Here is a 14,119-nt window from a genome sequence, read left to right on the forward strand (position 1 = left end):
TAATAAATATTTTCTCTCTCCCTCTCTTTAATTAATATAGATCTATAAAATGGATTTTCTTTTTTTTTTCTTAAAAACAAAAAGCAATTTACCAAAAAAGATTATTAAAATTAAAAGAACCCTAATGGCGTTACAAGTGAACTCTGAAGACTACATGGCAATCAACATTATCAAGGATCCCTAAATCCTCAACCGTCCGATCCTCTGCCGTTTCATCATCAACCGTAACGTTCAAATCCAACGGTCCACAGTGCATCGTCGTCGTCTTCTTCGTCTCGCCGCCGAACTGCTCAGAGCTCAAAACGATAATGGCGTCGCCAAATCCGATCTCCTCTCCACCATTCCCAATCCCAATTCTCCCCCTCTCAATCGCCTTCTGCATCCACAATCTCGAGCAGTCATCCGTCTGTTCGAAATCTTCGACGAAGAAAACCCTGTGAGGATTCGCAGACACCGCTCGAGAAAACCTGTCGACGACGTAACTGGTGCAGCAGCTTTGTTCATCTCTTCCTCTCTTCCTCCTGAATTCGTCCGATCTCGATCCGATGGACACGAAGCTCGAATAAGATCCGAACACGATTCTCGCCAATTCCATGGCTATCTTCTCCTTCGCCTGCGCGTCGTCGGGGCCGTTGAAGAACAGCCACGTCTCTTCTTTCCCGTCATTAATGGCTGATATCTGCATCTGCAGCTTCCTCCTCAGCATTCCGGACCTGCATTTCAGAACAGTTCCAGCGATATCCTGGACAAGATCTCTCTCCCATGGCCGCACTTTCTTCTCCAGCTCGTCGCATAGGATGTTCAGGTTTTCTGCGCTGAATTCTCTGAACTTTGGCACGTATGGCTCCACCTCCATAACCACGTCGCTCGAAGAATTCGAGTTTGCTGTAGAATTAGGGTTAGGGTTTTGAAATGGAGGAGATGATGACGATGATAATAACGTTAGGGTTCCTTCATGCTGTCTCTGTAATGAAGTGCAGAATTTGTTCCATTGATTGCACATTACCCTCATCGATTCGCTGTTCTGAAAACCCAAAAAGATAAATAAATAAAAGTGATAAAAGTATATATATATATATATATTATTAATTTAAATAAAGATGAACAGATAATGACCTGATCATTGTTGAATCTTCTTCTACTGCATTCATCTTTAAGCCAATAGGGCAGTGTAGTGGCCCCATTGCTATCTTCAAATTTGGTTTCTTGCCCATCTGCAATCATCGATAAACTTTCTTCCCTTTTGTCGCTGAGAGAAATCATTACACACGCAAACATGAAATTAAATTAATTTCAGACATCTGCAAGTTGAATTAGGTTTTTATTACATTACCTGTCTGAAGCAAGACTTAATCCCAGACTGTTGGCGGGAATAGTGACAGGATGTAAACCCCAGACAGTCTCGAGGGACTGGCAGCCATTTCTGCACCTCATGTAGGTCTGGAATGTGGCAATTCCCATCAGCCAAAACCTCTCAGTCTCTCCAATTCTCCAAACTAATCTCCCAATCTCCATGATCATGTGCTCCACAGAGCAGTAGTAACCCCTCTCTTGCTCCAAACTGACCTTGTAATTGCTTATCCATTTGAGATCTCCGAGGTAGAGCACCACCCCCTTTTCGACGAGGCTCTTAACTAGACACGTCAATTCTCCGATCTTCTGCTCCACGTCTTCCCTGTGACGATTGCAGAAGGAATCTAGAGGAGGAATGCTTATGAATTTCACTTCCTTCAAGCTCCCTGGAACTTCACCTCTGTCGATTCTGTCCATCAATCCTTTGATTAATGATTGTAAATTGGATATGGATTCTCCGACTATGGCGAGGCTTCTTCTTCGACTTCTTCTTCCGCTTCCACAGGTCTGTAATGTTTCGATTATCACGTTCACATCTTCTGCCCTAATTGGCTCCTCCTCGCCTGGATAATTGGCGGGGGTGATTTTCCCCAAATTTGATGGAGACGATGATGATGAATTAGTCGTCTGCGTGAAGAGCTCCAAGGAGACCTCCTTCTCGACGTTGCTTTTCACCTGCGTGCTCAAAAATCCAGCTTCCCTCATCACGCGGCTGACGCTGGGATCGTCGAGGATGGAGATGATGAGCTGGTCGAGCTCGATTTTAACGGCCAGGATCGGCTGCTGCTGGTTCTCGATCGATCCGCGCCGTTGGTGAGCCTGCGCCCGTTTGAACGCCGCAACGAGGGCGTTGGAGATGGCCGGATTTTGGGAGGAGCGGTGGTGGGCTCCCAAAATCGGCGACGGCGACGGCGACGCCGTCGCCGGAAGTCGATTGAGGGCGACGTTGAAGCAAAGCTCCAGAGCCTTACACTGGAGGGGATGCGAGTGCGATTTCAGGCAGGCGACACGGAATAAACCGGTCGACGCCGACAGCATCGTGTTCGCGACGTGCAGCGGCGTCACCTGCGCGTGTCCCCGGCGCTTCGCCAGCACCACCGCCTGCTTGACGACGCCGCCGGCCTCCGCCGTCAGCGCGTGCTGCACAGTTCCCCCACCTTGTCTCATCTTCAATTGCACATATATATATATATATATCAAGAAAATTAATGCAAACCCTAGCTAATTAAGGAAGGATCAGAGGTGGGAAGTTGTTGGTTTCATGGCGGGCAGCAGAAAGAGGAATTGGCAAGTGCAAAATGGATGGATCATTAATTGGGATATCTATGATATGATATATGGTTACTTCTTTCCTTGCAGATGAGGTTTTAATTTTGGGACAGAAAAGAAAAGAAAAAAAAAAAAGGGGAAATTTGAGGGGTCCAAAGAAAATTGGGAATGGGAAAGTGGAAGGCATGTGGTGACAAGGACGACCAATTAATAATATTAATAAAATATATATATATATATATATTGCACCAGTACCAAAGGCTATTCAGCTTTACTCTCAATTTCATCTTTTTCCAGATACACACACAGACCCGTATGTGTGTGTGTGTGTGAATCTATGTATATTTATAATCCTAATTAATTCACTAAGGGGGAATTATCTATATATGATATTATTGTCACAAAATTTAACAGAACAGATTTTTGAGGGCTTTGAGGAAAGAATAATAGTAATAAATAAAAAAGGATGGAGGAATTAATGGGAAGCTGGGGCACAGAATACGACGAATTGTGTTTGTGTGTGCGTAATACGATTTGCTCTTTGAATTGAAAGTGATCAAAGACTGTCAAAGAAACAGACACAGAATAAAGGGGCCACTGCACTGCCACCCACTCCCTACTAATAATACAATTTCTTCCAAATATACATATATATATTCATCAGTAAGTCTATGATGCAATATAATATTCTTGGTTATTATTTTTATTTATCCTAAAATAATAATTTTATTTTCATAAATAACCAAATTATCATAAAATTTTTTTTATTTTTTTATTTTTATTACCCAACTACCACTACTTTTTATACTAATACACTCACAATGACACAAAAGTCTTTTATCCATACTTTTTTACCAACTACCAATATAATATCAATATTCCTTAAATCCCGTGTCCAACCCAATTAAGATTATATTTATGGGACGGAGGGAGTATAACATTCTCTTGTACTCCCTTCGTCCCAGAACTATAGTCTTAGTTGTGTTGGACACGAGATTTAAGGAATATTGATATTATATTGATAGTTGGTAAAAAGTATAAGTAAAAGATATTTTTGCCCTTGTGAGTGTATTAGTGTAAAAGACAACGGCAATTGTGTAATAATAATAAAAGAATAAGGATAGTTATACAGTGATATGGTTATTTATGGAAATAAAACTATTATTTTGGGACGGACAAAAATAGTAAACAAGACCATTGTATTGAAACGGATGGAGTATTTTATTAAAAATATTATTTAAAATATTTTACGTTTTTTATTTATATAAACTTACGAAACCACGGCGAAGTATTATATAATTTATCCTATAATATTTAAATATATATATATTTATAATTTACATAGTGAAAAACTGTGAAAAACAAACAAAAAAAAAATCATTAATCTTTGCCTGCATGTACCACCAACCTTTTCCATTGCATGGGGATTATATATTTATAGAGAGAGAGAGAACAAAATTGATAGAGCTTCAATATCTGTCATTTTTATTTTCTTTTTTAACAACAAATGGAAGCCCAATTGCATACACTGGGCCTGAATTCCAATGATACGAAAGCCCAATGTTAAAAACCCTGAAGTGCTAGATCCTCTGCGTCAAAATAAACAAAAACCCTCGTTCGAGAAGGAGAGAAATGCAGTGAGAAAGGTTGAGGATGGAAGTGACGCCATGATAAAGCCTCAGAGTTACGGTTTGGACCGGCCGCTATACTCCACTTCTCTAGATTGCGTTGCGTCCCTTATTCGAATACCTCAAATGCGAGCATTTTGAATTTGGACAAATCATCTAATTAGTCTTCTTCGAGTTGAGAAAACCTGTCATTCTGGGTTTCGATCCAAAAATCAGGTAACCTAATCGTTTGTATCGATAGATGTACGCAATTGGTGAAGTCACTTGTGCGGTTTTTTGGCAACCACCTTTAATCTCTGTTGTTAAAAGAAAGCTAGGGATTTGATTGTGTTCTGGATTTCGTATGTGGGAACTTTGTATGTGCAATTAGGGCTTTTACCAGGTGTGGGTGGGCAGAGGAGGAGTGGAACGGGTCTGGGATAATATGCTGAGTATGCACTATGTAACAATGTAATGGATGCCCAGTGGGTTTAAAGACGATGATAGGAACCAGAGTTATGATTCGAGGAGAGTAATTATGCTGTTACTAGGTTATTTTGACTAGTTACAGAAGGATTCGGCAATGAACGCCATTGTTGTGGTGTTAAAGATGATGATTCCCAATCTGAATATGATATTGAGGTTAGCGAGGAAGATAATGTTGATCACAACAAAGGGGAGGCAATTGCTTTGGGGCATTTGATGGCTACTTGTGATCACGGCACTGTTGCAAAGTTAAAGGGTGGTGATCGATAGGGTATACATATCCTCAGAAATGAGGCATGGATGAAGAAGAAATTAATTGCAGAGGGGAAGTTGGATAACCATGGGAAGCCAAATGAGAATAACCCTGCTGTGGTTTAGAATGGTCTCGGCAAGTTTAGAGAATGTGGAGGACGATGAAAAGAAGAAGAAACAGATGCCAGAGATCATAGGAGATCGAAAGCAACACAGATGTACTCTAGTGCCTTGCAATGCTGAGAATTCACCAATGATTTGGCTACTTTTGGGATTGGGTGTTCTTAATCCACACCACAACCTCATACGAAGAACGCTTCGATGGTTTTTCCAGATTCAAAATGCTAAGTAAGGCCCCTTCAGGGTAGTATAGTAGAACATTCACTTTGTTCTAGTTAGTAGAACACCATGTGTTTGTTTTTTTTCCAATATCATTATTCTTTACACATCTTTCAAATATGTTTTTCATAATCACAGTCTGTTTCTTGTGCATTGTGTGTTCTTGATCGTGTCTAGCTGAGATATCTCTCCAGAGAGATGATATAGCTGAATAGGAACCCAATAACATTATTGATTCTCAATTATTGGATAGGAACCCAAGCCCACCAACAGTTATGGTTTTTCCTTGCCTGAGCTTTAGAATAGGCCCATGGGCCGTATTTATAGTTGAATTAGCTTTTTGCTGTTTTGTTTGTAATGAACTATCATGTATCTAACTTGCTATGTCCAGATTTCTCCATGACAAGAAAGAAAACTTATAATATGAGACCCCATCCCCAACCCCATTTGTAAGAAAACATAATGTACATAAGTTTGGGAAGATGACAGACAGGCTTGATTGATTTTTTAATATATAGGTATATGATAGTATTAAAATGTACAGCACATGTTTTTGTGGGATGGTTGTCTGCCATATTATTGGTAAAGGTATGTGCTGTTTGTTGACTGATTCTTGCTGTTTACTTCTTTCCAGGTGGGGAATAACTGTGTGATTATTCGACTTAGTCTTTAAGCAACAATACATATGTAATAAATATATCAGTCAGTGGTGGGATTATCTTATCTTGTCATAATCTACCATAGAATGTAATGAGGTTTGATTTTGTTGGTCTCTTTTTGACATTTTAAATGTTCCTTGCATATGCTTCAAATTCTTGATTTTGAAAATAAACAATAATCAATGGTACAATACAAGAAAATTGATAAATATGAATCCTCAATTTTATTTTACACAAATGCAACCAACCATACAAAAGAATAATAATAGTAATATAGTAGAGCAATCACAATGCACAAAAGCAGATACACAGAAATGCCAAACTGCATACCAAAAATTGCAAACCACATAATAATGTTACTGTTCTGCCTAACAACAAGTCCACCATACTCAGCTTCAACTCAATGCCTCAACAGTGCGAACGCCGAGACCAGAAGCGAAGCTCCGACGACGGCGCCGGAGACCGGCAAAGAGAACGCACCTCCAGCGTCGGGCGAAGGCGCCGGAGCGAATGCCTGAGCCGACGCGGTGGCGGCGTACGCAGAGACCGCAACAAGCAGCATTACCGCGACCTCGAGGATGCTGATTTGCGCCATTGTCGAAAATCAAGAGCAAATTTCGAAGACTGAGAAGAGAAGAGGAGCGATTAATGGCTTGAAGTCAGGTGGTACATGGTGCTTTGGGGAATTGTACAATTTATAGAGAGAAAGGGGAAAGAGACGAGGGTGGGGATGGGAAAGGCTACAGTGACAGCTGGTGACAGAGAAGAAAGGGTGACAGGCAGTCACACCCGCAGTGTGAATGATTCCAAATAGACTGGTCGGCGACGGCATCGTATTGGATGCGAACACGTGGCCTGCCCCCAAAGAAAGGTACTGTACAATACACTCATCTCTTTCATTCACACCTCTGAGTTAAAACACTTTCTGTGTTTCTTAGCAAGGAATTAAAGAAAGGAAAAACAGGGGCATTGATTCTAATGTGTAGAGCAGCAAATTAGGGTTGTGGCTAATGAGTAACAATTATGGGGCCAGCTGCAAATGTAGGCGAAGGCGACAAATAGCTTAGTTGTCAAGAATTGTAGTATAGTTTGAATAATTTGATGGGGGCTGAAATGAGGCTGATAATGCCACTTTTGGGGTCTGTGATTTCATTAGTAGTAAATTAATATTCTGTTGTTTTATGGTATGGGCTATGATATGTGAGGTGGCTCTATGGGTTCCACAATAATATATATATATATATATGTCATGATTATGATGCTCTCTCTAACATTGAGAGTTAGGCAACCAAAGCCTCTCTGGTAGACTTTTATTTTTGTGGGCTACTTTCTTTTCATACAGAAGAAAGTATCTTTTAAGAAAAAAACACATTATTGTTTCCCTTTCTGTTAGGTCTCAAAAACAACAAAATATTTGATGTGGGAGGTAGTTGTCACTTCTAGATGTGCACGTGATACAACATTGATCAAAGCTTAACAAGTACTATTGAAGTTCTTGGAAGAAGCTTAGTAGAAATTTGTTGCAAAGTTTTGATTGAACACTCAGACAATTAGGGATGATTAATATTTGTTGCTCTGAGTATTTACATGGCATGCTGGTATTAGAATTGAAAAGGGTTTTACTACAAGTGAGAGAAGAAATAATCAAAAATTGTAATCCATTCATTCAACACACTCAATAATAATTACAAGTTCAATCCCAAGAACATACACAGCACACATTCTTCATGTAACCATAACTTAAAAAGACTTAAAAAAAGGGCACCATATTCACTCATTGCTTTTTTATAATTAGGATTCTTTGGGGAGTTTCTGTGCATTGATGAGGCTTTTAGTCAGCCAGATTGCTGTTTCTCTTGAAGATACAACTCCTTCCCCGAATGGCTTCAGCACCCCTGACAGTTCATCGAACTTGTCCTGCTTCAGCAATTTTGCACATAACTCCAGCAATGATTCCAAAGCATCAGCTCTCTGTGGCACAGGGATTTCAGATTCATTCTTACTTTCCTCATTGCCTTGATCATTATAATTGGATTGTTGATGTGACTGCTGTTCGTCCTCTTTATCAGTTTGTCTCAACTCAATTGAATTGTCTGCTTGAGTTCCTGCATTATCGACATCGAGGTTTGGTAGAACTGCAGATGATAGAGCATTACATTCGGATTCGCCGGAAGCATTCATGACTTCTATCTTATCAGCTGCACATTTTGTGGTTCCTTTAGCCAGCAATGTGTCTTCTTCAATAAAAGACACAACTTTGGCGGCAAAAGTCACGGTATCTTCTTGCTTATTCTCAATTTCCTTAGTGACATTCTCATCATCGACTTCTAGTTTTGCAGGTTGCTGGGGAGTGCATGACAATTCTGCCATCAACCCTTTATTGGATAATGCAGGCAAATCATCCTTTACATCAAAGCTCCTCTTAAGTGAGGAAGACTCCAGTGGATCATCTGCAATGCAAGCAGTAGTCTCACATCTTGTGTCGCCGCTTTTAGAATCTTCGCTGTCATGAGAAGCCTTTCCAGAATAGCTTGTCGGATCGACCCTCTTCGTCTCAAGCCTGTCTTCTATCAAGACATCGCCTTCCAGCAAATTCGGGTACTGAACATCTGTATTCTCATCAAATAATGGTAGCAGATCCCTTTGTTTTAGTTTAGCCTCTCTTTCTTTCGCGTCTTTCCTTTTCCCTGAGCTGTTGCTAGTTGCCGTTTTCTTTGTTTTCTCCTTTGTGTTTTTAGGAGATGGAGACATCACAGGAAGAAATACAGTCGAGGGGTTGTGGCAGCGAAGAAGGTATGGCTGCAAATGCGGGTGTCTTAGCAGCTCGGCTGCCTATGAAATGCAAATTCAAACATCATCAAGAATCGACAATAATAACACTGAGAGGCGAATGATAAAAGAGTATAGACTCACGGTAGGCCTGTGCTCGGGACTCTTCCTTAGCATGCTCTTGATGATCTGTTTTCTGCAATGATCAATAGATACAATCATATGGTGTTTGGAAACAGAAACTTGGAATGGCGAACGATTAGTAGTCTGTGTGGAAAAAATGCTTACAGAGTGGACGAGTATATAATAGGTAGCGGAGAGATCAAAGATCGATTGATCTTGTTGATGAGTCCCGACATGTCCTGTTTTAGATGCTTATAGTGTTAGTGCAAGCACAAAACAAGTGAATCAAGAAGAAGAACTTACAGAAGCTCTGAATGCTTGCTGGTGTGCTGCAATCTCGAACATGCAACAACCTAGATGTAAGAAAAACGACTTGTTTCAGCAGCAGAGCAGGAATTGTTTGTTTCTGGATTGATTTAGATTATTACCGAGAGACCATATGTCTGATTTATAGCCGTATGGGATATTATCTGCAAGAAGCTCAGGGCACATATAGTTGGGGGTTCCAACAACCTAGTTTGAGGTTCACAAGTTTATCACGACAAATTCTGTCATTGCACAAGCAAAATCACATTGAAAAGTGTTGTTACCGATGAGGTGAGACCTCCTTCGTCAAGAAGCTTGGCCAGTCCGAAATCGCCTGCAATAAGTTCAATGTAGTGAGGGAACTGCAGAAACTAGATTAGCAGAAAACAAGGTAAGTGTTAGTCGGATTCTTACCAAGACGGATATCGTTTTCCTTTGTAAGGAATATGTTAGACAGCTGGGAGGGCAAAGAAAATGGGATCATCAGGTCAGGTTACATGAATGGAAAACTTTGTGGTAGACAAAAGCCAACCTTTAGATCGCGGTGAATGACTCGATTCGAATGTAGATAATTGATGGCTAATAACAACTGAGTAAGCCATTTGCATATTTTCTGCAAGTGTTAACTGAGTTTAGCCAAAGCAGATAATATTTGGCAAGAATTTCAATGTAGAGGAATCACCTCCTCAGGAAAATATGATCCCCTTCCTCTCCTTATCATCTTAGACCTTCATTTCGGACATATACAGATACAGAAAGAATTAAGACAATCTACAAGGATCCTGCAATTGTATATGAGTTATTACAGAGCAGAGCAGTAACATAATTACATACATGTCTCCCCCTTGGCAATAGTTGGTAACGATCCATATACAGTTATCCTGCAGATTGAATAATGATGTTTGATTAATGGGTTTGTTTCTTTTTGTGAAGAGGGAGAAGGAAGTATTACCTGGTCGTTCACCCAAGAATCTTGATACTCGACGAGGTATGGATGTCGTTGCTTCACAATTAAATCCATCTGCAACAAATTTGAACTTGAGCAAATCTAGATATAACAAGTTGGAAGTTGCAGCAAGAAAGTATTCGATTTTAATTAGTTAATACTTGGTGGTGGGCGGTTCGCCAGAATTTGTCTGTGGTGTGATTAGGGAGACTAATTTTCTTGAGGACATACCTACAAGTGAATCAAGACAGGGATCATGTAAGTTTTCTGTTATGTGAAGATAGATAGATTGAATAGTGGCAATCTGTAATTACTTGATGTTGTGAGGTTTATGAAGCACAAGAAACGCAGGTCCGAAGGCGCCTCTGCCAATCTGCTCAAGGATCTCATAGTCTTCCATCTTGAAATGATCACCATAGTTTTGTGAGTGGGCATGCATATCTGAAGAAATAGCCAGATCAAATCCCAGCAAGAAATATGAGTGATCAGTTGGTTTGACTGAGAAGCACAAGTCCTGGACGTCTTCGATTGGATCAGAGAGATGAATAGATAAAAGCTCTGAGCAGAAAGAAGACCTGTTCAAAGGAAGGAGGTGGGTGGGTGGGTGTGTCTTTGAATTTATTGGGAAGCAATTATCATTCAGCAGCTGACTGTCGACTGCAGAAGGAAGGAAGGAAGGAAGGTTGTACTATCTATCTATCAGTTTGTTTGTTGATTTGGGTTTAGTAGACGTGGGGTTGGGGTGGGGTGGGAGGCAGTCGGTGGCGTTTGGTTGCCAGGGAAAGACATATTGAGGTCAAACGCCTGCTGATATAAAATTAAACGATGGTTTAGCAGCATGAAGGTTTGCCGAAAGTTAGAGAGGAGGAGGTGATTGGTGTGATTAGAGAGAGAAAAAAAAGAAAGATTAAAGGCAATCAGTAATATGAAACATTAATTATAGTATACTAGGAAGGACTAGGATATTAAAAAAGAAAAAGATAAAAGAGGTTGATGTTCATGTTCATGTTCATGGTTGATGCTCTGCAATCCATTACCATTGGCATTAGCACTAGTCCCAGTAATTACAGGGCAGAGCAGAGCAGACTAGCCTTACAACACTAACTAACTAACTAACTAAAAATAAATAAACTTCTCCTCCATTTCTTTTTTTTTTTTAATTTACAGTAATTGTACTATCAAATACCCTTACAATTTGTAATATTCATTACTTTTTTTTAGTCATTATATAATATTAATATTTTTAAAACTATCGTGCAAAAAACAAATAAATAAATAATAATTATGGAACTGAGGGAGTATTATTTTCTCTCTTCCTTCCTCAGCAAAGTATCTATTTATTTTTAAACATACTATTTATACAATATCACAAATATTTATATCATGACTTACTAATAATAAAGTTAGTTTAGTATTTTTGCATTTATTTCTATTATATTGCAATATAATATTAGTATTTGTAAAATTGTATATTATTAATTGATTAATTAGTGCTACTTTTGTATATATGTGGCCACGCCAACCCTAATCCACCTACGTCCCGTCCCATTCCATTGCCTTTCTTTGTTGAATTTCTTTGCAGAGAGAGAGAGAAATCTGGTTTACACGTCTCCATCAGCATAGAGAAAAAAATTAAGGTTCATATGCGTTGATATTTGAATATTAATAATTATATCAAAACTGTAATACAAATTAAAAAAAAATTACAAAAATATTTTTATTAATGTCTTATAATACTAATACTAGGATATTTGTACAAAACAATTATACAAATATAAGAATATTTTTAATGTTAAGTATAATGACGTATAGGATAAATATAATTTTTAGAGTCGAATAGAGGGAGTATATAGTATAAATTTCTTATCTTTGCATTAGAAATTAAGGGTGTGTTTCTTTAGGTTGAATTTGAGAAAATTCAATTTGAGTTTGATATTAAAATAATATTTAATGGGATATTTTATGAAAAAAAAGAAAAAAATATATATTTTTTTTTTCAGAAAACGCAAAATTCAAATAGTAAAATTCGAGAAAATTCCATTTAAGAAACATACCTTAAGATTCATTTGCCATATACAATAATGAGAGAGAGAGAGAGGAGATAGAGAGAGAGAGAGAGAGAGATAATTTGAGCTTGGTTTGTATGTAGAGAATGCATGAGCATGATTATGATTTGGTTTGGTTTGGTTTGGTTATGGGTGAGTGACTCAAATGGATCAATTAATAGAGATACAATTAAATTAACTAGTATATATAATTGCAATGCATAAACAACCTCTCTATTTGTTAAAATATATTTAGAAGCATCCAATAAAAAATATATATATATATATTTAGAAGCAATATATTATATTTATAATAGTTATATTTTGTTTAAACAATTTATATATTATTATAAATATGTACATATTCTTACTATTGAAATAGAATATTTCAATTTTATATTGTAACACTGTCTATCTATTTGGCTCTATTAATATTCTCAACTCAACTCAAGAATATAAACACTCTCATTCATACCCAACACAAAAAACAAAACAATATATATTAATATATATATATATATATATTACTACCTACCTACCTACCTAACCAATAATGTGTAATATAATCTATGCATGACCGACCACCCTTCTTTGTTTCTTTCGTACATATATATATATATATATATATATATTCTCCCATCTATTTTTATTGATTTTAGGAAAATATAAACCAACAATCGTGGGGTGGGGTGGGGTGGGGTGGGGTGGGGTATAGGGTTTTTTTTTTTTTTTTTTTTCCTAATTGAAGAAGGCACACTGTGATCCATGATCTATTTATATATATATATATATATGTGTGTGTGTGCGCGCGCGCGCGCAATTGAGTTTGGTGGCAAGGCAAGAAATTGAATTTGGACCACAGACAATTGTTTTTGTGTCACTCATAAATGAATATTAAATTAATATATATATATATATATGTTGACTGTGTGTCCGTACGTGTGAACCATCTCTCATTCAATTCAATTCAATGCATATATTCTTTTGATTTTTATTTTGACTTTATATGTATATTCTCCATATATTGGATACATACATGCATATATATTTGGCCTAAAGAATTAATGATGAACACCCAACCACATAACATATATATATATATATATTATATGTAGTCATGAATTAATTCCAGAGTATAGTGACGATGTTTGGTGAGGAAAATACATTTTTAAAAAATTGGGGCAACTTTAATTTAATTTGTGGGACAGCAAAAGGGGCTAAAAACCAATATTTGGTCGTGATTAATTGGTGTAGTAATGAAATGTCTTATTGCTGCTGGTATTCTTTTCTGTCAGAATTAATCCATTAATTATTATGGTCCTCATTTAATTTAATTTAGAGATATATGTAGTCATCTATCTATCTATCTATCTATCCATCTACCAGTGGGTCAGTTCCTGGCTGGCTGTATTTGATTTAATATTGTTGATGGCGTCAATGAATTAATTAATTAATTATCCCAAATGGAAATTAAGGATCAAGAAATAATTGAGAAAATACATAGACATAGACATAGTCATTGATATATATATATATATATATAAAATATGCATGCATCATTTTGATAGAAAATCTTATCCTCTGTCTCTCTCTCATAATGGAAGTTAGGTCTTAATCGGACACACGTATGAATTGTCTCATTAATTATTACACATATATTTGTGTATCCGATTCATCGTACTCTCTCTCTGTCTCAGAGTAAACTATTTATTTTTTTTTATTTTAATTAATCTCATAACAAATTATTTATTTTTCTATTTTAGTTCGTCGTTCTATCCATCTAACATTAATTTATTTTCATTTTAATAAAAAAATAATTTTTTTTAATAAATTCATGTTCGATCAAATAAAAGTAAAATTAGATATGTGTTGATAGAATGATTAAAGAAAAATAATGATTAAGTTGTGGGCTTAAAAGAGAGCTAAGGGTAATTAGTTAGTTAGTTAATTGTGAGTTGAATCAAT

The 14,119-nt window shown here is 37.4% G+C and overlaps 2 protein-coding genes across 2 annotated transcripts; both read right to left on the bottom strand.

Annotated features, from left to right (window-relative positions):
• Positions 1-2,683, bottom strand: LOC127263373 (protein SMAX1-LIKE 3-like). Its single transcript, XM_051292360.1, has 3 exons — positions 1,334-2,683; positions 1,117-1,249; positions 1-1,024 (listed from the first exon to the last, which is right to left on the bottom strand). The coding sequence occupies exons 1-3, from the start codon at positions 2,518-2,520 to the stop codon at positions 131-133; spliced, it is 2,214 nt and encodes a 737-aa protein (XP_051148317.1). The 5' UTR covers positions 2,521-2,683; the 3' UTR covers positions 1-130.
• Positions 2,684-7,606: 4,923 nt separating this feature from the next.
• LOC127263454 (serine/threonine-protein kinase Nek6-like) lies at positions 7,607-11,010 on the bottom strand. The gene is made up of 13 exons (XM_051292478.1): positions 10,424-11,010; positions 10,271-10,340; positions 10,116-10,184; positions 9,998-10,044; positions 9,846-9,891; positions 9,696-9,776; positions 9,578-9,620; positions 9,448-9,497; positions 9,286-9,370; positions 9,161-9,210; positions 9,023-9,096; positions 8,879-8,930; positions 7,607-8,797 (listed from the first exon to the last, which is right to left on the bottom strand). Exons 1-13 carry the CDS (start codon positions 10,546-10,548, stop codon positions 7,757-7,759), a joined length of 1,833 nt encoding a protein of 610 aa, XP_051148435.1. The 5' UTR covers positions 10,549-11,010; the 3' UTR covers positions 7,607-7,756.
• Between the last annotated feature and the right edge of the window lie 3,109 nt (positions 11,011-14,119).

The sequence above is a fragment of the Andrographis paniculata genome, unplaced genomic scaffold (assembly GCF_009805555.1).
Source record: "Andrographis paniculata isolate CXL003 unplaced genomic scaffold, ASM980555v1 Contig69END, whole genome shotgun sequence".
In the NCBI taxonomy this organism is placed as follows: domain Eukaryota; kingdom Viridiplantae; phylum Streptophyta; class Magnoliopsida; order Lamiales; family Acanthaceae; genus Andrographis; species Andrographis paniculata.

Coding starts and splice junctions, on each gene's coding strand:
- LOC127263373 (XM_051292360.1), bottom strand. CDS start 2,520: ATGAGACAAGGTGGGGGAACTGTGCAGCACGCGCTGACGGCGGAGGCC. Junction 1,250..1,333: donor TTAAGTCTTGCTTCAGACAG/GTAATGTAATAA, acceptor GATTTCTCTCAG/CGACAAAAGGGAAGAAAGTT. Junction 1,025..1,116: donor GAAGATTCAACAATGATCAG/GTCATTATCTGT, acceptor TTGGGTTTTCAG/AACAGCGAATCGATGAGGGT.
- LOC127263454 (XM_051292478.1), bottom strand. CDS start 10,548: ATGCATGCCCACTCACAAAACTATGGTGATCATTTCAAGATGGAAGAC. Junction 10,341..10,423: donor CATAAACCTCACAACATCAA/GTAATTACAGAT, acceptor ATTCACTTGTAG/GTATGTCCTCAAGAAAATTA. Junction 9,892..9,997: donor TATTGCCAAGGGGGAGACAT/GTATGTAATTAT, acceptor TCCGAAATGAAG/GTCTAAGATGATAAGGAGAG.